This window comes from Primulina tabacum, chromosome 15, assembly GCF_025594145.1.
Source record: "Primulina tabacum isolate GXHZ01 chromosome 15, ASM2559414v2, whole genome shotgun sequence".
NCBI classification, from domain to species: Eukaryota; Viridiplantae; Streptophyta; class Magnoliopsida; order Lamiales; family Gesneriaceae; genus Primulina; species Primulina tabacum.
The window spans coordinates 33,310,676-33,338,024 of record NC_134564.1 but is presented as its reverse complement, the minus strand read 5'-3'; the positions used below and the strand labels follow the sequence as shown (position 1 = coordinate 33,338,024).

Below are 27,349 nucleotides of genomic sequence, written 5' to 3'. Positions count from 1 at the left end.
CTAACACACAAACGGAAATATTAATTTTTTTATGAAAATATATATTGGGTGAAATTGAAAGTCAATAAAAGACATGCAATCATTAGGTTACTTTGTCATTGCCGTGACATGATTTGAGTGAGTAGACAACACTATTATTCTTCAACTTTATTTCACTTCAATTTTAATATGAACTTTCTCTCTTTCCAAATTTTAGTGGCGAAAACTCATTTGGATGGGCCGATTTATTGGGCAGTCCAGTAGCTTTGAATTCATTTAAGTCGGACCAGCACCTTCAAAGCAACTCTCGGGCTGAGTATGAAGGGTCCAAATAAGAAATAGAGTGGGCCTGATAAATTTAGATTTTTTTGACTTATAATTAAGTCTGATTATTATTTTTAATAATTCCTTTTTTTTTCCCCATCACGGTGCCGAGGAAATAGTATTTTTTTTCTTTCTTCTCCCAATTAAAAATTGTTTTTTTTGAAAGGCTGCGCTTTTCTGTTCGCCCTGATTCCTGGCGGCTGGACGACCGTGCCGGAGACCTTGGCCTCCATATTACCTTCTCTACTCCTCCGCTTAGTTTAACTCCTCAGGTGTTGCGTCTCTTCTCTATTGATTGTTTATTTTCCTGAGCCAATCGATTCATACGAACTATCGATATACCTTGTGGCTGTAAATTCTATGCGTTGTTGTGGTTGGTTATTAACGTAGCACATATAATCTTTGGTTGAAAAATGGAATCTTTCTAGGTTTTATTTGTCGTGGCTGACACTGGCTGTTAAACTTGATTTCATGGTACATGATGGTAGTAATTTGTTTTGTTTTCGAGCTATTCAATTCTTGTGCATTTTGATGATGGGTCGGGGACACTAGTTGCGCACACGTTCTTCACTTATTTTAACTGTAATTTGTGGAGCAAGTATTTAACCTTCTGCTGTAAACTTCAGATTTCGTTGTGAAAGTCTTAATTATATCTCACTGGGGTCAGCTATTTTCAAGAATACCTTTACTGGACTGATTAGCCAGCTCTGCCCATTAGTATGGGAGCCATTACACAAGCAGCCGCTTTGCACAAATGACGAAATGCCATGCACCAATGTTTCTACGGTTTGAACGTATGAAATTTTATAAATTTCCCCAATTTTTATCTCTGCTCCCTGATTCCCTCACAAATCTCTTCAATTCTGGAGTTTGCAATCTGGAAATTTCTTGATAGGCATTGAGTTCTTAATTCCAACTACCTGGGTCAGCTATTACATGAATTCCTGTGTTGACAGAGCAGATGAAAGTTTGAACAAGTTGATCCACCATTTTGTAGGTTTTTTTATCATGCTGATGTTGGTGTTTAGTGGTATAAATATTATCTGATATGTAGATGATTTTTCTTACATGAATGGCAAGTTGGCAGTTTGGATGCCTTATTGCCCTTATTATGTCGAGTGGCAATTATTATTAGGTTTAGTATTTGTGTCGGAGTTAAATACTATTTGAACATGCAAGTGATTGTGATAGTGATGATTATCTTTACTGCTAGTCTTGTGATGATGGTTCTGAACTGTTACAGCCATGTCAACATTTTAAGAATAATAATAAGGTAGAATATGGATGATTTTGTTAAGGACCTTTTATTTGGTCATCAACAGGGACATATAGAAATTGTAGATGTTTTCTGAGAGCATTTTCTCTCAGACTTCAAAGCAAAAAGATGTTCAAGAGCATACCGTACCTCTCGAGATGTATTAAGCCCGATTAGTTGGTTGAGAACGCCTTCAGTAATAGACAATAAAAGCCAACCTGATAGCGATTGTTCTTGGTGCCACCAATCAAAAGGTGCCTGTGTCAATAACAAGCATTTCACTATTTGGTCTGTGACTGTCCACAACTTCTGGAGGACAAGATTTTGATCCTCTGAGATAACCATCTAAATTATAAACTCTGGAAATAATAAACTTGAGAGATTAGCTTTCAGATTTTTAGTAACCTGTGCTATAGGCTGTGTGAAAAGAGAACCTGCGACATCCTAGAGGATGAATTTCTGATGTTATTAGAACTGCCGTGGTAAGACCCATTACCTTGATTGATTTGGACATTAGCCTCTTTTGGCTCCGATGCCGTGTTTGACATGGCTATAAACAGGAAAACTTCTGAAAAATTAAAGAGAGAAGATTGATGATATAGTTATTGAGCCTCACTCATATTATTTTTCTTAGGACCTACGTCATTGTATTTATAGAAAATCTATACAAGCAATTACAATTTGGTTGTTAAAGATTACTGCCATCGAAACAAATCATTTATTATGCCAAGTATCATTCCAGTGCTACATCATACTTTCTGTTACAATGGAATAATATTTAATTTCGTTCCTTAATAAGAACTGAAAATTCTTGATATTATGCCTCAATTTTGACTTGATTCAGAAATGTGATTATCATAGTCTTGCTCCAATTAAAAGCCATACATTTTTTATTGGAATGTAAAGGGTAATGATCACAAATGTGTGACTTATCTTTGTTCACTACAGACGGCTAAGCACACATTGCTTAGTTGGTATTCATTTGGCTGCGTTCTTATTGTAATCGATTCACCGATAAGAGCCTATTTTGGAGCGATAGTTGATGGAAGATTCAGTGTTGTGGTTGAAAGTCATTTGATTTTGTTATCTTTAGGTCAATACAGATGGCGACTTCTGAAAGTTGTAGCAAGGAACCAACGAACGAACAAGCAGTGACCAACATTTATGGTGCCATGAGGGCTGATATGAACCAAATCTACTCCAAAATTACCGAACTGGAAATGGAGGTCAGCGAACATTCACTTGTAATGAATGCCATAAAACCACTTGATCCATCAAGACGTTGCTACCGCATGATAGGAGGTGTTCTCGTGGAAAGGACTGTGAAAGAAGTATTGCCTGCCGTACAGCGCAACAAAGAAGGTCTCGAAGAGGTCATTTCCAAACTTAATGAGGCCCTGGAGAAGAAGAAAAAGGAAATAACCGAATTTGAGGCCAAGTACAAGATTAGAATAACAAGAGGGGATGGTGCAATGAAGGATGAGAGCGGGAAGAAGGAAGGGACTGCCCAAGGAGTGCTTGTTGGCCCTGCTGGTGCTAATGAGTAAATTGGAGCCATTTTCTGAGAATTCCTACTCATCACCATCAAGTTGCTCAAGAATTTCGATAATTCTGAGGAATCTCAAGATGAAAACGATCGGCGTCGTTTGTCAACAGAAATGGATCAAAGTAACTTCTTTGGTGTGTACTATTATCGATTCTCAAGTATTTCTTAAACCATTTTGTATCAATTGATGTGAAAACTCGTTTCTTTTCTATGGTTTGAAGACAGACACTTGCTCATATTAGAAAACCAAAATGCCGACTGGACTTTGCATTCACTTTAATCGAGAACTGTTACTGATAAAGTTTGCCAACATATCGTCCTAATTTGTATCAAATTTACAACACCTCAACAAAATTTCAAACAAACAATCGGAAGAGAGTGAAAGACAAGGAAAATTGGCAAGTCAAAACACAGCAAATCCCTCCTTATCTTCATCACCCAAAGAAATCCTGAACACCCCTTCCTGCAAAAACCCTGTCCGAAAGCTCAGCCAAAACGGCATTAACAGTAAGCAAAACAACACTGGAACCTGCAATCACTCCCAACACGACTCCCGTAGTACCAAGAACTTTATTAAACGCTGGCCACTCAATTTCTCTTATTTCCTGAGCCACCCCATCCAGAAAACCGGTTTCCGCCTTCTGACCCTCCCTCTCCTTCATGGCTGCCTTGATTTCCCTGCCCAAATCCGTCATTTCACCACTCTTCGATTTCTCTGGTTGGCTCTCTGCAGATGGGTCGAGTATACTTTTCTCGTTGGTGGCGGTGGTGTTTTCATCTTCTTGAGAAGCTCTTAAGATTGTGGTGAATTTGAGGGACTTGGATGCGAATTGTGTGAACTTTGGGGACTTTTTGGAGAAAATGGTTGCAGGTTTCTGTGTAACACATAAGCTTTGGCGAGTGGAATCTGTGGAGGCGAGCGTGTGGGGGATGACTTGAAACTGTGAGAAGGTGAGTGCCATTCTTCTGTGTAATGAAATGAAGCAGAGGAGAGCCTAAAAGCTGGATTTGTATTCTATACTGGGCTTTTGAGGAGCAGCCCAATTATTAAGTTTAAGCTAATGAAGCAGGCCCATAAAAATTCATAGCCCAATGATTATCCAGATTCGAGTATTAAATGAGATACAAATTCTATTGCAAAATATTCTATTTGTGTATAAGACATGCATAGGATAATTAACGTTATTAACAAATCCGAAATTGAATTTTGAACATAAAGCTGGAAATATGCAAATTTTGGGGCGATGGATTTGATCGAAATGACAATCCGTAATTTGCAAACAAGTTTGGACTTGTCATTTAGCGATGCATGCATCTCAATTCTTTTGTAGTCATTTTTGGATCAAAATCAAATGTTCAAATACCAAATACGGTGTATCATCTCCATCGATCTCCACACTTACAATAAAATGTAGGTTTCTTATGAGATGGTCTCACGAATTTTTATCTGTGAGACGGATCAATCTTACTGATATTTACAATAAAAAGTAATACTCTTAGCATCAAAAGTAATATTTTTTCATGGATGACCTAAATAAAAGATCTATCTCACAAAATATGACCCGTAAGACCGTCTCACACAAGTTTTTACCTAAAATAAATATTAAAAAACTGTCTAAAGGACAATTGAAAAAAAAAACTAAAAATTGGTCTAATACAATGATATAAACCGACACAAAGTAACTTTGGTTCGAGTTTACACATATATCGTTGTTTGAATTTTGTTTTGTGAAAATACAAAAATGGAAACTATTTCGTCGTCAAAAATATTTAATGCCAGAAGTTTGTCAGACTTGCAGAGCTTAATTACTAGAGATATTAAAATGGTTTTGTCTGATCAAACTGAATTATCGGATCACAAAAATAGACGAATTTATTTAATAATTTTCAATCATAGTAAAAATGAGTCGATCCACCCGTCTAGCTAACCCTTTTTTGACATAATGCATGCATAAATCACTGAAGATAGATTTAATGTTAGCAGCTTATGCTAAACGCACTAGACCACATAAATTTATTTTTTTAAAAAAAAAAAAAATAGGAAAGGCTGATATTCACTGCTTGAGAATTTATGGGAATTAGGTGCATCGTCGCGTACCTAATCCAACTATCTTAACAATAATAATTATCGGACATCAATTGCATAATCAATTCGGTTCGATTATTTTCCTTCAATTGCATTTGGATTTAATTCTTGGATTCTATATACTTGTCCTTAATTAGCAAGAAATTAAAGATCGAAATTAAATATATACCATGTTCTAGAGTAATCAAACCTGGTAACTTGGGGTTAAATTCCTACATTGAACGAAGAGTAACTAGAATATTGGCATTTTTCTATAGAAAATTATATGAAATAATTGCATTTCATGGTTCTTTTTAATATCAATTTAATTATTTTTCCGTTACGGATTTTGTGTGCCATGCAGACCGACCTTAAATCAAAACAACCTAATTAATAGCCTTCCAATTTAACCACAGACAAATTCAGATCTAACTTCCAACAAAGTACTAATTAATTCTACAAACCAATCATTCAATGATGACAAAGACTTGTGTGAGACAGTCTCACGGGTCGTATTTTGTGAGACAGATCTTTTATTTGGATTATCCATGAAAAAATATTATTTTTTATGCTAAAAATATTACTTTTTATTGTGAATATTGGTAGGGTTGACCTGTCTCACACATAAAGATTCATTAGACCGTCTCACAAGAGACTTACGTTTTAATGATACATCTGTAACACATGACGAAGTCATTTCGAATCTAAAATGCTTTTCTCAATCAAAAAAATATAAGTTGTAATTCAAATTTAAAGATGTAAATACCAAATCAACTCAAATTGAAGTATAAATAAATAAAAGTCATATCTGAATGATGTTTCGATTCCATGTTTCATGAAAGGGGAAACATTATGAATTCATTTATATAAATTTATATTATTTAAAATTAATAAGAAATTACAAGTCCTGTCCGTCTAAATACAGTGATCACGAAACTCGTGCACTTCCTTTAGAAACAATGCGTTCAAGCAACGGCCGGTGGTACAGTGCAATGCTGCCGGGCTGGAACGTGATTTCCGGCAGGTTTCCGGGGGGTTGGAGAGCGATAGGATGACGTCGGCAAAAGCAGCAACAATAAACTTATGAGCGTGCTTCGGGTTTAATGTCAAACAACAACATAGCAGCTCATGCAGAAACTCCCAACTGGACTCGACGTCCATCAGTTCGTGAGCTTCGATCATCTCCTGCATCGATTTGTGGAAGTCGGCATAAGGGTCCGGCGAGTACGTGCGAACAGCCATGCCACCAATTAGGAATGGACCGGGAACTTCCACCTTCGTTGGCTCGAAGATAGAGTTGGAGCTGCCGGGGTTGGAAAAGAAAAAGCGCTGGGAGGCGAAATTTGGGATGTAGTCAGCAGTATCAGAATCGTCGGGGGAGGAAGAGGAGAAGATGAAGTCTTCCACTGCCGAGGCGGGCATGGAGGTTGAGGTGAGAGATTTCTCATGATTATGTAAGTTTTCATCTGACTTTTGATCTGTGAAAGGTGGTGTAAATTTAATAGTGGGCAAACAATTGAATTTTGAGAAGCAGAGGTTGAAGCTCTTCCACAAGATGCTGGACATTCTTCTTTCACTTTGAGGGAGAATCAGTTGGTGCACATAAGTTGTTTAACATATATAATATTATTGATTTAAGTATATGTATATAAAAGCACTAGTCAGTCGGTGAAATTTTTTTAGCTATAGTTGACAGATTCTACACAAAAAATAGCATTCCAAGATATATATAAATCCAAGCGAAATTATATATTAAATTTCAACCCTCAGAATCCACAAGAACAGTCTCTGAATAGTATCAACATGAAACTCAGCAGATAGTTGTCGCGAGAGGATTGAGATTCAGAAGATCCAAAAGAACTATTTTTGCTGTCGAGTAGTACTGAGTAGCCGTTTGTGGAGAAAAAATTATGTTGTGCATGAAATATTTCTCAACGTAAATGGAATCAAATTTTAACATATACCTGATTAATTATTTTCCTCTAAAAATCGAATTCATCTCCTTAAGGCAGCAGCCACCCACAGCCAATCCATGTGGGGCTTGCTTCCACCTCAACCACTAAAACCATGGCCTCCCACCACCAAACCGATGTGCTTATGGCGCTTCAAAGAGCCACTTCTAAGAAAGCCAAGAAAACGAAAGTGACTGCCAATTCAGGTGGTGGAAAATGTGATAAGTCTGGAAAAAAGAACGAGCTCTCTCCAAATTTCAGTAATGTTAGGCTGTTGCGCATTAGAGCTGAATGGAGTGAGGAATTGGAAAGCAGAGTTCAAGAACTTCTACACATTTAGAAATTTCAGTATTTCTTTCGAAACTTCAAAATCTTTGGAATTTATTTTCTTTGATTTAATATATATTTCTTAGTTTCAATGAAACTATAGTTTGGCCGCCAGTCCCCCTCAAAAGAAAGAAATGATTTCTCTTTGAGGAAAATGAGACTTTACTGCATAATTCTTTCAACTTTGTCCTCTCCATAATATTAAGTCACAATGTTTCACGTATATAGTTTTGAATGGCTTTGAATTTCTAATTATACTCTGTGTACCATTAAGTAGATCGCAAGTTTAATAATTTTCTAAGATTAATTTATGGTATACTTGAATTGAATCATCTGATAATTCATTAGTAAAATTGTGAAAATGGAGCCAAGATTCCGAGTAATTTGGGAATCCGGGAAACAAGGAAACATAAAAAGATACTAAGCCCGACTTCCTTGGTATAAAATTACTCCCACGGCAAAAATACAATGCAATAACTCGATATTACAAGTTTACAACCATATGGCTACAGAACAGAGCAAGCATAAGGCTCAAGAGGTAAAATAAAAACTCAAATTCATGATCACTGCTACGCTTCTAATACGCCAAGATGATATGTACAACGCTACATAATTTTTTATCAGAGTGAACCAATCAACTCTAAATTCCACAAATAGATGTGAAAAGTGGTGAATTCATGCGATTGGATTTGTATTACAAAGTCCTCAGCCACATGGTTCACCAGGTCGTTGACGACTCCAGTTTCCGGAACCAGCTTTGCGTTCTCCACGCTTTCTTTTATTCTTTGGAAAGTGAAGCCCCAACACCAAGCATGGTTTCAGAGTTGAGTGCTCCTGTGATGCAACGGCTTTTGCCATAGAGCGAGGTTCTAAAGCAAACTGGGTGGCATTATTGATCTCTTCTTCTAAATCATTTTCAGTATCGCGAGTATTCTCAGCAGACTGATCATGTTTGTTTTTTGACATTGATCTCTCTCCTTCTACTTCCTCGTTATGTGTCATGATGTTATCTACGATCTGTGAATGAGCCAGATGTGTCAGAAGCTGGTTTTACTAAATCATTTGAATAGAACTTGACCAGAAAATCACCGCAAGGTAAAATACACATGATATATCAATCAGATTTCAAAAATTCTCGTCAATTTCCTCCACAAATTTTCCTCTCACGAGGTTGCATCATTAATATGGATAGCATCAACGGTGGAACACAAGTATTTCAAACCACGGAACACACACAACTCCATTTAGGGAAATGTTGCTATACACGTAGCTAAGCAATCAATTTTCCAATACAAGCTTTGAGCAACCGTTTTGTTGAATAGTATCATCAAATCTTATAGCTTTGGACCAACAAATAACTGAAATTGTGAAAAGGGAAAAGAAAGGAGCTGGTCAGGGAGAACAAGCTTTCTATGATGTATAGTGCAGGCCTATTGCTAGAAGTCTTTCTTTTAAACTTATATTTTTGTGATGCGATAGATGATCAATTTACAAATTACATTTGACATTTTAAGTTGTTTCCTCGAGGTAGAGCATGTCTGGGGTGCATAATAACAAAGAAACTCTTATTATATCACTTCAATTCTACAATGCCATGTAAAATGATAGCTTATTAATGTTCCAGTTTCATAATACCATTAAATAAGCATTGTGTCTCACCTTCTCTGATGAATCTCCGACTTGCGCCTCGAGCTGGGAAACGTCAATAGAGGACAATAGCCCAACTGTACTTTCAATTATATCTGGAACAGGAATAACCTCTCCGTAGCTAGAAACTGCACTATCAGGCATGATACAATCTCCAAGTTCATCATATTCTGATATGTGCTGAGAATGAATGCCAAAAGCCGTATCACCATTACAATCAGAGAATGTAGGGCTGCGCACACAGCTGGTCTGTGCTTCGCATGATATAAGCTTGCTCAAATTCTCAGAGGAAGAAAACTTGTCAGCATTGTTTACCATCACTGTCTCAAGTTGACCCTTCAACTTGTGGACTTGAGCGTGTACTAACTCGATTTTTTGAAGTATGTGCTCTAAAATATTGTCATTGTCTTCAGGATATAAGCAATCATCATTGATTTCAAACTCATCGTTGCCAGTATTATTATGATCTAGTAGTTGACACAAGCAAAAATAAACTAAGAAACAGCATTATGTACGAGAAATGAATACTATACTTCTTAAACATAGCATTGATTATCAAAGTCCGGTCAAATAGCTTCACAATCAGAATACCAAAGAAAAGGACAAACTCGATCAAGAGACTAGCGAACCATGCTGTGCAGAAGTCAGAGCAAAAGTATAAATTCTAAGGCAAAGGATCTTCAAATTTAGCTTCAGTTGTTTTCTATCGGGAGGGGAAAAAAGCTCTGTTCAGTTTAATTTTTAGAAAACATTTTTCTATGTTTAAGAAGAAAAAAGACTCACATTCTGCAATACTGTTTAAATAACAAATTTAAAGAAAACACATATCTGGAACGCAAAAAATGAAACCATATATAACCTAAAAAATCTTCTGTTGACACACCTGAATTATCAAGTTCCTCCCAGCCAAGAATTTTGTCCATGTCAGACCTATTATTTTCTGCAAATATGTTGCATCAAATTTGACAAATTTCCTTTGAAAGAAAGATAATTAAGATATTTATCAGCAAAAATAAGATGTACCAGGCTCGGAGAAAAGGTTATGGTTTGACATGTATGATGCAATATCTATTGTATCCTCTACTCTATTTCTTTTCCTCCTTTTTAAGGGCATTCTTCTAGGCCTTTGATATGTAAATGGCATAGACTTTGAGCCCTGTTGTTCAACTAATGTTTGATCTAATGCTATTTGTTTCCACCGATTGTGTGAAGAAATAAGCCGAGCATATTTTGATGCTTGTGACTCTAATTCTTTTATTCTTAATTCTGCCCATTTGCTGCGCCACATCAGAGGCCGTATAAAGTTTCTCCAGTGAGTGGTCATCTTTTTCCTCCTGAAAAAAATGGATAAATGAGTAGAAGAGAAAGGCATTTGCTGAATTTAGTAGAAGATACAGGTGAATCAACAGTTGAACAGGACACGAACATATGCAAAATGTAAGCACTTTAATTCTTTGCCGAAATTGGGGGCATCAATCAAATATTGAATAGTAGCATAAGCTGCAGGGTCAAATTATGGATCGAAGTCAGAGCAACTTTTATCATGTCGGGAAAACAAAATTTCATATTAAATTAGACATTAGCATGATGCATCACAAAGAGATAAAACACAAAAAGCTAAAGATGTCATGCTTAAGGGACTCCGTCTCAGTATTTGAAAGACAGTTGACATGGATGTTCGGTTCCAAAGAAAAATGAGTATTTGGTAAAAATGTATCACAAATATATTTGACAAGCAATCTATATTTAATGTCTAACCATGAGGACTGGTTAGAGTTTTATTTCATTCTTCAGCAGAGGAATGAAAGCTGACACATTAAGGCACATTTACAGCATTAATGTCAAAAAATACACAATGACACATATCTGCATTTTATAAACTAGATTTTAAAAAAGATTAAAAAACCAATTTTCTCAAATCATGATATGAAGGCCCATATTAAAAAATTCAATATATCATGGCCAGAAAACAATAGAATAATTCTATGACACAAATTCAAACCTCATTGGAAACAGGCCACTGAATCCATCAAATGGCACCAAATTATCATCGATCAAAATCTTTGAATCAACTTCTGCATCACTTAGTAGTGGGGTATCTTCATTCCCGGAAGTTGAGTTGGCAAACGAACTTGAATTTTCAGTGGCATCGGGATCTTCTTTTGCCACCATCCCAACGTCCGTGCCACCTGAAAAGCCCACCACATCGACAAAGACATCCTCTGAGCCCTTTAGAGGTTCAATTCCTTCATCAGACATATTCTATTCAATAGATGCGCTGAGTCTTCTGACGGTGGATAGTTGATCAAGAGTCATGCAATATATCCGAAAAAGTCTGCTTATTCTCTCGACCCATCCTCCAAGTTAGGGATCTTTGCTGACAAGATTTAACAAACAATCAAGCTCGAGTTCTAGATACAAACTTAATCTTAAATTCAAAAAACCGAGACACAAGTCACAAGGCAAGATGATGTGCTAGAATATAAACATAAAGAAAAAAAATTCATGCATGCAATCGAATATGTATTTTACAAGCTACTAAACTACAATAACCCATGCGCGCTATTATTTTATGAATGAAAATAAAACTATTAAAAGCTTACATTTCATTTCAATTTCATTATCCCTACTCTAAGACGCGCTTAAAAGGAGCTATAAACCTTCAAAGCGCACCAAGTCTTCGCTTTTTGGTTGACCCGCACTTTATCTGCACCTGAACTAGCGTGGAGGAGCAAGGGCCGGGCCTTAGTTCACACCTTGTGAACTTTAAGAAGCTATGCTCCAATCACAAACATAAATATAAAAGTTAAAAAGAATTTTTCAGCAAAATTTGATCCTCAACCCTATAGAACTTTGACGTAAATACTCGTATTGACCCGTCAATTTCCAGTAAAGGAACAATGAAGCTGAAAAACGACGCACAAACTCTTTCTGGGTAACCAAGTAACAAAAACAAATTATCTAAAAACTGCTAAAAATTAGCAACAGCAGCAATCCTGCTGTGAAAAAGAAATTAAGAATGATAAGCAAAACACCTTGTGCTGAGCAAATAAGTTGTTCATCTGTCGAAGCCACTGCGGGGGAAAGCAGGAAATGTAATTTTTGACATGGGAGTGTGATTAGGGTTTTGGATCAAATGGTGTCTGGAGAAGTGTCTGGGTAATCTTTTGAGGCCCAAATTTGTATACAGCCCATGTTCAATTTTTTAAAAAAACAAAATTAATTAAAGTACAATACTTTTTAAGTGAAATAATATTAAAATTCATTACAAAAAAGACTTAAAAAACTATTGTGAATGTAAATTCATTTTAAAACCTTACTCTATAATTCTTAATACCAAAAAATACATAAAATTAAATGTGCAATAGATATAGGTTATTGTATTTTTTATGTCTTATTTTAAATATTATTTTTTATATTAAAAATATTACTTATTATTATAAATATGAACAGAGTTGATCCGTCTCACGGATAAAGACATATAAAAGTCCTACTATTAGTTAAAAGACATACCATTTATTAATATCTTTCATCAAAATTTACTTTATTTGCAATCACATCGATAAAAGGATGTTTAACCAAAATCTTGCATTTTCATATTTTGTTTTGTTTTAATACGAGAAAAGTAGGATGGATATAGTAGTACTAAAATATTATAAATATTTTTCGGATATGAAAATTTATTTTTATCTTCTTTTTTTTCAAGTAATTTTCCCAATTCATGAATTAATTTTTGATTTATTATATATTTAAATAACTTTCGTTCGAATGTTAGATCTTCCTAACTTTTGAACACAACAATCTTTGCTAGAAGAATATGAAATTTATTAAAATTGTGACTTTGACCTAACTAAACCTCAAAACTTAGCTACGGAAGAGGATTGTCAAAGTCCAAAAATTCAATTCTCAGGGACTTAATCCAATCGGTATTTGACATCTAACACACATCTCACGTCCAAGAATGTGAACAGAGAATGAAGTTACGAGACATTATCAAGTGATTCATAAGACAGTCCAATACATAACAGTGGATCTGGGACATGATCAAAACATGTTTTTGATATTGTTTTAAGATTAAGACTTAGACATAACTCAACCTCAAAAGCCAACTCAATGGGGATTTTTCAATTCTCGATGACTTAATCCAACAAAATTAAAATGAGAATCGAGAAAGGTATCCGTCATTTTGCCACTATTAAAATTATTGTTATGTTTTCAAAACCTTTTTCTTAATGTTAATTTGGCTGCTTAATGTAAAGACATAATCCAAACCATAGAGTACACACGATTATTTAATACATTAAAACTGCTTATTTTGCCTTTCGAGCATATGTTTCACCGAAAATTTACAACTCTTTTGCCGAGGATGTTTGAACCGTTTAACGTTGACATACACATTTCTTACACGTTATTTTATTTGAGTTTAATTATTGACTATTGTGATTGTACGTGAGGATTCAAGATTTCATTTGCAGAATAATAATGGCTTCCTTTTTCTCTTTTGCCAATTTTTCAAAAGATGAATCATAATTAGAGCATCTTTAGTTGAATTTCAACATAAAAGAACGGTTGTAGAATCAAAAACAAAAAAGTGAAGTGGTCCAATTACGATCAGTTCAAGAAAGGAAAAAAGAAGAGAGAAATTCTTTTATACAGAGTTGCTTTTGATGTAATTTAAGGCATCTCTTTATTGTCTAGCTACTGTGATTGTACTAAATGGTTTTGTGCTGTATACGCACGGACATGGTTACGAATAACTTGGTAAAAGGAGAGAGTAAGCGTTTATAGGTGGAATATCGAGTTTGTTCAACTTCGAGTTTGAGCGATTATGGTCTAGTTCGGGTTTGAGCGGTAATCAATGGTTTTGGGGTTTGAGTTCTGATATTTTTAATTTTCAAATATTTTAAAAATATTTAAATTTAATATAAATATGATCATATTATACCGAAATAGATATACTCTTGGACTATGTTTGGTAGCCATGATAAGTGAATGATTATTAAATAATCATCACTTATATCATGTTTAGTTCATTTTTAATTTAGCACGGAGGTCCTGGATTATGATTGAAAGCCCTCACTATTTGTGTGATTAAATGTCACTCCTCAAAGGTATGCTAATGTATAATTCGTGCATAGTGATAATGATAAACTAATATGATATTTAAATTTTTATTATATTTTTTATAAATTAATTTCATATATTTTTATTATTTTCAATCATTTTAAAGAAAATAAATTGTAATTCAAATATATCTTAAATTAAATTTTTATAAATTTCTAATTTTGTTAATTAATTCTTTTATGAAAATAAATATTTATTAAATTCAAATTTATTTTGTTTAATGATTACCGTAATATTTTCAAATATATTTCTAATAAATATATTTAAATTAATTTTAATAAATGTAAATTATAATTATAAATATTTAATTATCTATCAAATTATTTTAAAAATATTTATAATTATTTTAAAAAATAATAATATTGTAATTATTATTAAACTTTATTTAACATTAACATTCAAAATATTATTGCTATTTTAATTATTAAAGTAAATGCATATTTACAAATTTATTTTTAATAAATATATTTAAATTAATTTTAATAAATATAAATTATAATTATAAATATTTAATTATCTATCCAATTATTTTAAGAATATATATTTAATTAACAATGAGGCATTTTGGTCATTGCAATAAAATTTACAAAATTAATCAATCATTTTAAAATCATATCAAACACCATGTTATTTATCCCAACATACTATTAATACATATATCTCATTTTTTAATCACTCGAATTACTAATCATTTACTTATCCCATCACACGTACCAAACGGAGCCTTGATGTATGTGTAACCACGGGATGTGGATCAAAATGTGGCCTTATTTCCTACCCAATTATCAAATGTCCAATAAGTTGTTTGGACAACAAATCTTACTTTTGTTACATGGTTATCAAAATTTGTTTAGTATATCATTCTTAATTCAATGGATTATCTTAAAACTCAATATTAACCAATCATTATGTGTTTGGTGCAATAATTGTCTCTATTTGGTATAAAGATCGAACCGTGGTACTTGAGCTGCTGTGCGGTCTAAAATATTTGAGTTGTACCATTACCATCAGTTATAACTTTTGGTAAAACTGTAAGCACTATGTCTTACATTATGTTTTCTACATTTTATATCTATGTTTCTGTCGTATTATTTTTAATTGCATAATGATGATGTATACTCCATCTTTTACGTAAGATCTATCAAATTTCAAATATTTTAACTTAATATAATTAAAAATTCGCATCCAATAATGCTACAGATATTTACAAAAAAATCAACATTAATTGAAATCGAACCAAACTTAATGTCCCTAAATACAAAAGTAAAGTATTGGTAGCAAGCAAAATCTTTGGTACAAAAAATATTGTACAAACACGCAATACATGCATATCTGAACTCTGATATCCTTTTATAAATACAGCACATGTGCTATAGCATAAGCTTGTATTGATGAAGTAACCAAAGGCATATATAGAAATTAAAGTATTGATTACTACTATTTATAAAAAAAAAATGAGAATTATTTTATATTAGCTATTAAAATAAAACAAAGCTAGCAGAGAATTGAAAACTGAAAGATCTTACTCGTGAAAGATGTTATTTCTATTAGCTATTAAAATTCCAAATCTAAATTACATTAACATTGTTAAATTGTATATATATATAAAAAAAAAGCAACCCATTCCTACCAAGAATTTAATTAATCATTGAAATTTTATCTTCCATAAAAATATATTGGTGAACTCATTAAATAAAGTTGTGAATTGGTTGAATTATTGGGCATATCTAATTATTGCTCTTGACTAATGAGAGGAAGCTAGTGAATTAATCAGTGGAAATTATACAAGTGGAATCATGCCATTATCCTTCATTTAATGGTTAGTGATAGCTATTAAATTAATTAAATTTACGTACACAATTATATTATTCATTTGAAACCTTTCTCGTAAAGTGGATAGTTGACCTTTTATACTATTATTTTTTTATAATATTATTTAATTCATGTTATATATATTATATTAATTATATTTCTCTCTCTTTTTGTTCCAATTTCTTCATTTTTTTTAAAAAAAATTTACAACTGAGGGATGAGGGGCGATTGTCGTCTCCAGTACTCTCCAGGTTCGAATCCTCCAATTTCTTTCTTTTTCCGTAAAAAATAAAACATCATTGGGGGAATACGTAGGACAGTACCAAGAAGATAATATCGGAGATAAGCAAATAAATGGAACAAAGTACTGTTAATGTTTCAGCCGCATATAAAACTACACAAATTTTTAAGTGAATTCGCATCCCTATTCATGCAAAAATTAACTATTCGCTATTGACAAAAATTTGTATTAGACAATCTCATGAGTCGTATTTTGTGAGACGGATCGTTTATTTAGGTCATCCATGAAAAAATATTACTTTTTATGCTAAGAGTATTACTTTTTATTGTGAATATCAATAGGGTTGACAGGTCTGATGAAGATTTGTGAGATCGTTTCACAATATACCTATCCAATAAGATATTATAAAAAAATATTTTTTAGATGTATTGTGTAGTGACTTAAAAAATAACTTTAAATACATATAAACTAAACTTCCCATGTTAGAAAATTTGATATTTAAACCTAAAATCTCTTTTCCTCATTACTTATGTTCTCTTTTGACTAAAGAGGAAAAGGATTTCAATAGAAAGATCAATGCACGTTAAAAATAAGATGTTTTCAAAAGAAATTACATAACCAAATGAAGCCCATGGATCCTCCATTCTGTACAACCATCCTTCAAACATTGATATTGATTTCCTTATTCCAATCAAAGATAACTCAACATTACCCTTCTCGATCGATCGGAGGGGAGACTGATCCGTTTCATACATATATATTATTCGATCGGGCCAGCTAGTTATAACACGGAAACGTGGAATCATCTCCAACTTGTGATGTGTTGGATGATCTAGAGTATTTCTTCGACGATGAAGAAGATGACAAATCACCGGTTCTTCTTCTGATCAGCATCTGTCTCATGCCATCGGCAACTCGAATCGCGGGATTCGACTTAAATTTACGACAAAAGGACATGTGCGCCTTCACTGCTTCGTCCATTCCGAACTGTTTTTTACCTCTACTGGCTTCATCTCTTACAGCTTCGGAACACAGCCCACACAGCCATTTACCGTCGAACTTGGACTTCACTTCTGTGATGTATTCTTGTGTGCAGTCTTCCTTTAACCCACAGCACTCGCACTTCACCAATTCAATCATGTCCATCAATTTCTTGAGCTGCTCAACTGTAATACATATAAGACACGGAAACTTTCAAGAAACTCTTTCAAGTTTTCGGGCAAGAAAATTAGGAGAGAATCGTGTGATTTATGGTTTTTTTTTTTTTAATGTGGTTAAGAGTGAGCAGAAGTAAGAAAGGGGAAGAAGAAAGGAGGAATTTATAGGAGGGGAAAATGACATTATTTTCTCCATGTTATTTCGAGGCACTGGAACATGAGACAATGCGGTCCCCAGGGGAGGAAGGGGTCTAATTGATTGGCCTTCAATTTTATATTCACAAAAATTATATTAAAATAAAAATGGTGGGGTTAATTAGATTCTCTGTTTGGCCGTCAATATGTTCCGAATTGTCAACTTTGTTCTAAAATCTAATCAAATTCACTCCAGAACTCATTTGAGTTTATATATTACAGTATCATTCGAAAACTCTAGAGCCAATTAATGAGATTTTTTGTCTTCATATTTTATCATGCATTGAACGTTAACGTTTCTTTTTGCGATACAATATATATATATATATATATATATATATATATATATATAATTTGGATATGTTATACACCCACCCATCGTGCACACTTATGTGAGCACCGATGAAATGACATTCAACTAATGAATGCGTAATTTTTCTATATTTAATCACATCCAATAGGTGAATATCACCATAAGGGTGCTCATATTAGCATGATAGTTCAATTCAAGTAGATGAATTTAATTTCGTAAAAATTAAAGTAATTAATCATACAAGATTATAACAAAACAAAAGAACTGGTGGAGTTCCATTTTAGAAAGTCGGGAAGGTTGGCTAATCCAAGGTGCCAATAAATTAAGGGTCACTGCTTCGATGATATTTAAGTAAAGAGCAACGAGTTATCTATGAAAAATATTATGAGTAAAAATCGGTTTTGGATCTTTTGCTTTGGTTGAACATATGTTATGCTCTTTTTACACGAGATAATCTGATCATCTCGTTACGTCCGACAATTATTCAAATTCATGTAATGTCCATCAGATGATCAACTGATCATCTCGTGTAAAAAGTGCACATCACCATATGCTGTGTTTTCAACCACAGCAGAAGATCCAAATCCGTAAAAATCTATAAAACGATCATAAAAATAGCTTCTTCTTCTTTTTCTCAGTTATCCAACGAAATAAAAAAAAAAATTTCCTTGTATGAGTTCTTAATAGCGACAAAGAACATGAATCGATTGCGCTAAAATTACAAACTAAATATATCTAACAACTAATGTGAGACATAAGAGGTTATATATATATGTATATGTATGTATATGTATATGCATGAATTTTATTGATCAATAATTGATGTCAATTGCCATGATTGAACATTTAAAGCCTGATGAGCGGAGTTGATGTCGGAACTGTTTACTGAAGAATTTTATCGCTACTGCACATTGTATTGGGAGAACTTCGAGCTATGCCGGATCTGACGGCTCCATAGGGATCCATATATTCAAACGTGTATTTGTATTGAAATTAAATGTTAAAATATTTAGTATATAAATGTAATTATATATATGGCTCTCGATCTTATTGATGTGATCTTTAAATTTTGATATTTTATGTAACTAGTTTTAAACATGTCATGCTTGTCAACACAATAAATTATAAATATATATTGATAAATTAAAATTTTTGACATAATTTACAGATAAAAATCAATTTAAGCCATTACTCCACCTTATAATTACGATTTACATGTTCGGCATCTCAATTTTAATTTTCGATAGTTGATATCTGACCCTAAGATATTAAGTTTGGAACGAGTAGTGTGTTCTCCACGAGATTAGATTGGGTTCAGCCGACCTAACCCACAATGCAACGTTAGATTAAAAGGCATTGGAAAAAGTGGAGTCATTGTCTACATTCAAAACGTGTAAATTTCTTGTCTCGAGAGAAGCCATCAAGTCCACTGGCCACACTGGACAAATGTTGCTTAATTGGACCACCAACAGTCACCATATAGAACAACAGACAAGTGGAAGATCACATCTAAAAAGATCTAGATTGAATTTTCGAAAATAAAAGTTCAGAAAAATAGCAAAAGATAAGCAAACCTTGATGGGCCAAATTGGTCCGAAATTCGACACACTCATGTCGTACTCGTACACTTGCACACAAGTCAAACATTTTCCGGTGCAAATCGGATCCTTCAAGTATGAATGATTTTCTTATGTCTAACATAAGAAAATAAACATAATAAAATCACACATGCTAAGATTATTTTCTTATGTTAGACATTCTTCATTCCACACTTAAAAACCCCATAAGATACTTATTCAGTTTTCATTCAAAATATAAAAAGTCCAATAAACAATAAGGCAAAATACAAAATCCAACCGTTTTTGCCTTATTATGTATAAAAACATATATTTATCTTGAGTAGTTGCAATCTTATACCATTTATGTAAATCTTATATATATATATGGTCCTTATGCATATTCTATATGATTCAACAATAAATATTTGGTTAATGCATGTCGCTCGATACAACCTATATATACTACTTATCGCGTGTGTTCTGTTTTGTCTCACTTATTAAAACCATTGTGTTTTCCATGCATATTCTGATGCTTTTCTGGTAGAAGTTGGGGCAAACTATTTTTATATCATGCCCATATATATATATTTAAACTGCATCCTCAAATTGATTGGTGGAATAGCTTTTAGTGCCACATCCATTGTTCAATACTTCCAATGATTCCTCACATGCATGTGATCTTCTTGTTTTCCTCCATATCATCATATGCAGGCAGATATGCTGTTTTCAATTATTTTGGTAGAGACCTAAATGTCTATTTTATGTCCTTCACATGGCTTCCCACATGTAATATATTTTGTCCATTCCTAACTGTTTATTCCTTCCCATCGACTAATTTTACATCGATTCATAGCCACAAATGCAATTAGTACAATTCTCTAGATGAAATATATGTATGTATGTATATATATATGTATATATATATATGTGTATATATATATATGTGTATATATATATATGTGTATATACACACACACACACACATATGACTGTCTGATTGAAGATATAATAACGTTGTTTTCACTTAAATGAGCCAGTAATATAACATGTGTATTGTAAAATTCTCCACGTTTATTATGTACACTTTTTAGTTTATATCGTCATGATTGATTCTGGTGGGTTTGTTAATTTTATTACGATCACAATCATTGCATTAATCATCTTGAATGCTTAACAAGTGGGTAATCAGACGACCATTTATTTATTTCTACCCATTTCACCCCCTAAAATTTTTTTAAAAAAATTTAATCTTGTCCTGAGCTAAAATTTGGCTGTGCTACTGTGCATAAAGGTTATAAGAATAAATAAACTTGTGTTAAAATTACAAAATACTATTTTCCTTAAGTTTAAGCTTTTCGGAAATTAGCTTTTAGCCTAAATTGGGATTAAAAAAATATATTTGATTTTGAAAACTATACCGTCAAATTATTACGTTTCTAAATCTTGTTCGACAGGTTTGATGTTTTGCGCTACAGCAAGAACAAGTGCTCCTTCATATTAATGGAAGTGAAACAAGACAGTTTTTTTTTGAAGGTCAAGATCTTGTAATTTATTGAAAAGTAAATATGTCTTTTGTTACAAGATGAATTAACCGAAGAGGAAAATCTCCAACCTCCCATACAAAATGAGATGAAGATGAACTAGCAAAAGCAGCAAGAGAATGTGCAACTTCATTAGCTGAGCGCCGAACATGACTCAAGTGAGAGATATTATGAGAGTCCAGAAGAATTCTGATGTCTTTAGCTTTGGACCCTACATAGCTGAAGTTCTCTTCTAGACTAGTGACTGCTTGCACCGCTAGAAGAGAATCTGACGTAATCAGATAAATCTGAAGGTTTCCGTCATGAGAAACAAGACAAAGTTAAACTTTACTTTACTAAAAGTTTTTGATATCACAATTGGTCTATTTCAAAATATTGTATTATAAATTAAGATGTTTTTATTCAAAAAAATATATATATCAACTCATCTGTGAACAAAATATTATTTGTATTTTAAAAAAAAAATTCCTAATTATTATAATTTTGATGAGCATAAAACCCACGGCGGTTACTCTTTGATGTGTTACAATATACTAGATAATTCTCATGACTAATATAATAGTATACAAATCAAGTAAGTCAGATAAACCTAATTATTTGAGATAATAAGATTAGTCGTTAGTGGTGTTTATTTATTTATAGGGACAAAAACTGATAGGTTGAAAATGGGCTTGACAAGCTGGGCTCTATGCCAAAAATTAAGTATTTTTCCTATGTAATGAAACTACTACCCGCAAAATGTGAACCAAGAACAATGTGATCTTGGAGCCTGAACTTGCCGACAGACAAGGTTGAAAACGAATCAAATTTTGTTTCCAATCACATATTTTGACCTAAATGTATCCGGAATTGGGATCGAGTCACTCTCCTTTGTTGCGCTTATTATAACAAAAAACTTTGACAAAGACTATTCTTACTCGCCGTGCAAACATTTGTTTTTGTATTGGTTCTTTGTATAAATGATAATACATGGACTGGCAAAGAAATGAAGCCAGAAAAAAGGGAAAAGATCAGCCAATATCACATTTACCATTCTTTTTTTATGGAACTTTTATTGAGGATTCAAGTTTCTGACCTGATGTGCACAAATTTTGATACCTGTAATTTCGTTTTGATTCTTGCCTTTTGAATTATTGCATATACAACAGAAAAGCGCAGAGGTGAACTTGGTTATGTACTAGCTTTTAAACACAGGGGTAAAGAGATTGTAACAAAAGCTGTAAAAATGGTGGAACCCAGCATTTTTAAGGAATGGCGGAGTTGGAAAGGCTTCAAGCTATTGTGGATGTAGAGAATTAGGGGGTCTCAAAGGGTGCTGGAAAAGGCCGGATTTTCAAGGGAAGGTGTTCTGAGGAAGTATTTAACTGTAAAGGGAAGATGTAGCGATATGGTGATTTTTAGTGCTCTCTAGCGATTTAATTTCTTGACTTGCTCTGGTCTGTGTTTCAATCCATATGCATAGTCATACACCCCTCGTATTCAATAAACTCCACATTAAAGTTTGAATACAATTACCTCATATCAAAAAGAAAGAGAAAGAAAGTGCAGCTGACAATTTGAAATGCAAAATCAGGAAACAACTTTGGGTGACCGTGAAAGCGTGTAAAAACAAGAAAGTGTGCACGCCCTTATTCTATTCCAAAAACAAACCAAGGCTACTCTACTGGCCGACTTTATCTGCAGACAAGAAACTATAAACAAACATGTCTCTAATCTCACCTTTGTTAAATCCGTACTTCCTCAAAAAACCTTCCCTTGTAAAACCAACTTTTTCCAACACCCGCTGAGACCCTAGATTCTCCTCCTCCACCAACGCCTCCAACCTTACTAAAAATGGAAACTTTTCAAAAACACAGGGAATCGCCATTCTTATAGCTTCGGTCATAATTCCTTGTCCCCAATACTCGTATCCAATGGCAAACCCCACGTGGGCACGGTGTCGATCACTCCCGGACTCAGGCTTGATGGAGACATAGCCAATGGAACGATTGTCTATGCAAATGGATTGACGCCATGGATGTGAAATAGCAACTTCCTTGATATATCTCAAGGCTTCTTCTCTAGAGGTTATGGTGTCCCATCTCAAGTAACGTGTCACCTTACCATCACTCGCCCATTTGAGAAAGTCGTCAACATCAGAAAGGTCGAAGGGTCTAAGAGTCATCCTCGAGGTATAATTCATGTTAAATCAATTCAACAGGATCCGAAAGGGCTACAAGTCTGATACGGGGATGAATTTAGTAAAGAGAGAATTGTATAGGTGACGAGATAATGCGGAGTTGCGGTCCAGAATGTTATATCGTACTATTAAGTCAAGAATCGGGGTATTGAGTGGCTATATAGCAGTAACAATGATTGAGCATAGGCAGCCAGCAGCCTCTCTTGACCAATATCAGCGTCACAAGCTGGGGCCCCTCTTGCTTCGCCGCTGGTTTATCATCCAACACCAATAACATGATTAAACTTCGCAAAAGAAACCAAACTCTTATGTGGGAGAACCTTTTCAAGAGAATAATTACCCGATTTCTTGCTAAAGAGAGAGAGATTCGAGGGCCGCGTAAGTGAACTTTCTCTCGCAGTTCATCGTGCAGGACAGCCCTCTACTAGTCATCCAAAATTGTACAAAAAAATAAAGCCTGTTAGCTTAAGCTTTCAAAGTTGGCTGGGTCCCCTCTTGCTACGCCGCTGGTTTATCATCCAACACCAATAACATGATTAAACTTCGCAAAAGAAACCAAACTCTTATGTGGGAGAACCTTTTCAAGAGAATAATTACCCGATTTCTTGCTAAAGAGAGAGAGAGATTCGAGGGCCGCGTAAGTGAACTTTCTCTCGCAATTCATCGTACAGGACAGCCCTCTACTAGTCATCCAAAATTGTACAAAAAAATAAAGCCTGTTAGCTTAAGCTTTCAAAGTTGATCCACAATTCATAAATGCGGGACGCAAGCGGTAGGGACACATAGCAATGGCCACAGACAAGTCGGTTAAACTTTTTGTAATATCAGCAAAAAGAATATTAAACTCGCAATTTGCATTGAGAACTTTCCCTGAATTTCAAGAAGCAGAAGTCAACAAATAACTCTACTTGTTCGTTAAGTTGGGAGTAATTTCAGTGTTACGTCACATTGTAATTGACGTCTACTTTCCCTCTTCTTTGCGACCAAGTAATCAACTTTCTGCAGGCTGAGTCAAATCCCACTATTGAACACCACAATCCTATCAAAATTTAAACATCCATTCAACCATCTACTTCATCATCACAAGCAAAAAAAAAAGACGAAGAAGAGCATACCGATCTACCCTTTCGATTGAAATGGAAAGCAGTTCAAATTCCGTCATCTCACTCCGGCCACTGGATCCATATCTCGACGCCGACGCCTTCATGGAATGGTACTCCGACGACAGTGTCAGCAAATTCTGCTCGTGGGACACCTTCACTTCCAAAGAAGCTGTCATTGATCACGTGATAAACACAGTAACCCCCCACCCATGGCACAAGGCCATATGCATCTCGGACCGGCCCGTCGGGTCAATATCCGTGACGCCATTTCCTGGAGATAATGGACGCCGGGCCGAAATCGGGTACATGCTGGGTTCTGCCTACTGGGGAAAAGGGATCGCGAGTCAAGCGGTGAAAATGGCGGCGAACACGGTGTTCGTGGAATGGGGCCACCTGGAGCGGCTGGAGGCGGTGGTGGACGTGGAAAACCCGGCGTCCCAGCGGGTTTTAGAGAAGGTCGGGTTTACGAGAGAAGGTGTTCTGAGGAAGTATTACACGCTTAAAGGAAGACCAAGAGATGCTGTCATGTTTAGCCTTTTGTCAACTGATCCCCAAGTCAACTACTTCATGGATACCTGAAATTTTTATGAATAATAACAATTATGCTTCATTGGAATTCTACTTCAGTTCAAAATATTTGAGACGGTGTCTACACATAAAATTTTGGAAGTTAAATAAGAATAATAGCATGCATTGAATTGTTGATTCGGAATTCACTAAAAAAACAAAAATCAAATGAAGAAGTTTGGTCTTTTTTGTTATTTATATTATATTGGACAATGATGCCTTAAATCTCCAAAAATAGCAAAAATTATTCAGCAAGAAGATAGTATTGAACACTATATTCTTAAGAAATTTTGTCTCGTGTTTTCGGAATTTAGCTATTTTCTCTCAAGATATGATAACTTCTCTTTTTGTATAGTAGGAAAAAGAACTTAACAATATGTTCTGCAAGAGTTTGATTCAAGTGAATTTTTTTTAAAAATGGTTTGATCTTCTTTATTTAATGTTATTTTTTTTGAATGGATATTTTGATTCAATTATATGAATGTTATGGTCCATAAAACTTATTTGAACCATCAAAAGACAATAATGGTACGAAAAGGTATCAAGAAACTCGAAAAAACATATATTTGTTTGTGAAACAGGGCAACCAAAGCTCGGGCGCCCAAACACTACACAGTACTGTCTGGAATTTCCATTTAGTACCACAGGTGCACCATGAAATGGCTCCCCAGTGCCGCCCTTGCTACTTGGAAAATCAAGACAGCCCTTGTAGCGTGGGTTCTCCTCAGACGAAATTATTTCGAGTCTCAACTTTCTCGCTTAATTTTCATTCATTAAACCTACAAATTCCAACATTTTTAGGCATAACAAATTTTGGTAACCAAACAAAATGGAACGAATTTGTTGATTTGCGAATGCCCATTTAGGTCAGATGTATTTTTTTAGGTTATTTTAAAGAATTTAAAATTACTTTCAATATTCATGATCAACGAAACCCAACCTTATAATATTTATGTATTGATGATTTAAATGAAAAGACATCATGCCAAAGTTCTGTAAATGCCATCAAGGCTTCATTTGCAAATTAAGAATTTTCAACGCCTTCAAAAATCGTCCTTTATCTTTTGCCACATTGTTTCCTTTAATGATCTCTGTCTATAACATTTCGCCATTCTTCAAAAGACAACACAAATTTCAAAACAAGTAAAAAGAAAGTGGAATTTTATGAAGAGTGGTCACCTAAATCTCCACATCTCACAAATGATGGTCGAAGTAGTTAAACATCAAATTGAAACCCAAATTTCTCTTGAACGTGAATCCTACTTCAAGTTAATTTTACTTTTTTTTTTCTGGTATCCATATATATAATAAATCCCTCTCATTTTACTCCTAGGACATTCATATCTTTCCTTTCAATCCCCCTAAAGAAAGCCTCAAACCAAACCAGTGGAAAAGTTTACAAACTTCACATTTATAGGACTGGCTTTTGTTGCAACAATACCGATCATCATTAGGCCAGTTTATGGCCGATCCCATGCTACCTGCACGGGAGCTTTGCTTCGAAGCTTTGGCCCTTGCACTAACTTTCTGACCGGTGGTTCGAATGCGTCGTCTCCAACTCCAGATTGGTGCAGTTCACTCGAGAATCTGGTCAGCAATGGACAAGATTGCTTGTCCCTCATTGTTACAGGAGGTGTACCTTTACAAATACCTATAAATCGAACTCTTGCGATATCTCTTCCATTTGCTTGTAGGATGCCTCGAGTTCCGGTTGAGTGTAAAGGTGATATTTACATTTCGGAAGCTTTACAAACATTCTAGGACACATGATATCAACTACTTATGGTGGATGTTTTAAATTTTAGGTGGATTATACGTGGATCGTTGCATTACTTAAAAGATCCGAGTAGCTCCCAGAAACTGGACCATAAGTTTTGCATGATGATAGTCGACCCAAACATGCTAAATTTGGAAGTAGATTTGCACTTCTTGTATTTTGTGTTGCGTTAGCATTATTCAAATTTCTTGCTTTCTCAATGTAGCCACTGGCAGAGTCCTGTTCCAGATCCTGGTATGCTTTCAAATCATTATTTTAAAGCTCGATTGTCGTTTGATTAATTGAAAAGTACGTGACGCACATTATCTAACTAACCCGATTATACTTTATTTGTCAAATCCAGAGAAACCAAGTGGGAGTGGACCAAATTTATCACCTGAATCATCTCTTCCAAGTCCTACAGGTACTCTATTTTCATGTCAATTTTCGGGGTTGCAGTGGCAACACAAAAAATTTAATAGGGAGTCAATTTAACCTACATTGGCAAAGTAAACTTTGAAAATATTGAAAGTATTTGCAAAATTGCAGTTCCAACTATTCCACAGCCCATAATAACACCTTCTTTGGCACCAGAAATTGACTTGGTTCCGACCCCTGACACCACCAGGAATGTGACCAACTCAGATACCATCAGCCGCAGACGGCTCGTAACATTTTCAGGTCTCTAACGGCCGCATCGATGGGAG

The 27,349-nt window shown here is 34.5% G+C and overlaps 7 protein-coding genes and 1 pseudogene across 17 annotated transcripts; 3 read left to right on the top strand and 5 right to left on the bottom strand.

Moving 5' to 3' along the window:
• Positions 1-403: 403 nt before the first annotated feature.
• On the top strand, positions 404-3,356 carry LOC142526703 (prefoldin subunit 2-like). Of its 2 annotated transcripts, none has more exons than XM_075631255.1 (2): positions 404-575; positions 2,662-3,356. In XM_075631255.1, exon 2 carries the CDS (start codon positions 2,662-2,664, stop codon positions 3,103-3,105), a length of 444 nt encoding a protein of 147 aa, XP_075487370.1. In that variant the 5' UTR covers positions 404-575; the 3' UTR covers positions 3,106-3,356. The 2 variants fall into 2 exon arrangements, with proteins under 2 accessions (XP_075487370.1, XP_075487369.1); XM_075631254.1 differs by having other exon boundaries at positions 437-575; positions 2,652-3,356.
• LOC142526702 (uncharacterized) lies at positions 3,348-4,171 on the bottom strand. Its single transcript, XM_075631253.1, has one exon. It carries the CDS (start codon positions 4,064-4,066, stop codon positions 3,539-3,541), a length of 528 nt encoding a protein of 175 aa, XP_075487368.1. The 5' UTR covers positions 4,067-4,171; the 3' UTR covers positions 3,348-3,538.
• A 1,891-nt stretch (positions 4,172-6,062) lies between these two features.
• Positions 6,063-7,733, bottom strand: LOC142526744 (transcription repressor OFP15-like). The gene has a single exon (XM_075631314.1). It carries the CDS (start codon positions 6,733-6,735, stop codon positions 6,085-6,087), a length of 651 nt encoding a protein of 216 aa, XP_075487429.1. The 5' UTR covers positions 6,736-7,733; the 3' UTR covers positions 6,063-6,084.
• Positions 7,734-7,869: 136 nt separating this feature from the next.
• Positions 7,870-12,260, bottom strand: LOC142526743 (uncharacterized). 10 transcript variants are annotated; one of them, XM_075631307.1, is made up of 7 exons: positions 12,131-12,237; positions 11,699-11,869; positions 11,098-11,472; positions 10,119-10,429; positions 9,979-10,035; positions 9,108-9,562; positions 7,870-8,465 (listed from the first exon to the last, which is right to left on the bottom strand). In XM_075631307.1, the coding sequence occupies exons 3-7, from the start codon at positions 11,352-11,354 to the stop codon at positions 8,154-8,156; spliced, it is 1,392 nt and encodes a 463-aa protein (XP_075487422.1). In that variant the 5' UTR covers positions 11,355-11,472; positions 11,699-11,869; positions 12,131-12,237; the 3' UTR covers positions 7,870-8,153. The 10 variants fall into 10 exon arrangements, with proteins under 10 accessions (XP_075487422.1, XP_075487423.1, XP_075487425.1 ...); XM_075631308.1 differs by having other exon boundaries at positions 11,756-11,869; XM_075631310.1 differs by having other exon boundaries at positions 11,769-11,869.
• Positions 12,261-16,720: 4,460 nt separating this feature from the next.
• On the bottom strand, positions 16,721-17,584 carry LOC142526814 (uncharacterized). Its single transcript, XM_075631423.1, has one exon. It carries the CDS (start codon positions 17,416-17,418, stop codon positions 17,050-17,052), a length of 369 nt encoding a protein of 122 aa, XP_075487538.1. The 5' UTR covers positions 17,419-17,584; the 3' UTR covers positions 16,721-17,049.
• A 4,931-nt stretch (positions 17,585-22,515) lies between these two features.
• Positions 22,516-24,448, bottom strand: LOC142527733 (uncharacterized). The gene is made up of 3 exons (XM_075632639.1): positions 24,332-24,448; positions 23,814-23,899; positions 22,516-23,722 (listed from the first exon to the last, which is right to left on the bottom strand). The coding sequence occupies exon 3, from the start codon at positions 23,217-23,219 to the stop codon at positions 22,698-22,700; it is 522 nt and encodes a 173-aa protein (XP_075488754.1). The 5' UTR covers positions 23,220-23,722; positions 23,814-23,899; positions 24,332-24,448; the 3' UTR covers positions 22,516-22,697.
• On the top strand, positions 24,353-25,191 carry LOC142527732 (uncharacterized). Its single transcript, XM_075632638.1, has one exon. The coding sequence runs from the start codon at positions 24,353-24,355 to the stop codon at positions 24,896-24,898; it is 546 nt and encodes a 181-aa protein (XP_075488753.1). The 3' UTR covers positions 24,899-25,191.
• An 898-nt stretch (positions 25,192-26,089) lies between these two features.
• On the top strand, positions 26,090-27,314 carry LOC142526103 (non-specific lipid transfer protein GPI-anchored 10-like; annotated as a pseudogene).
• Positions 27,315-27,349: the final 35 nt, after the last annotated feature.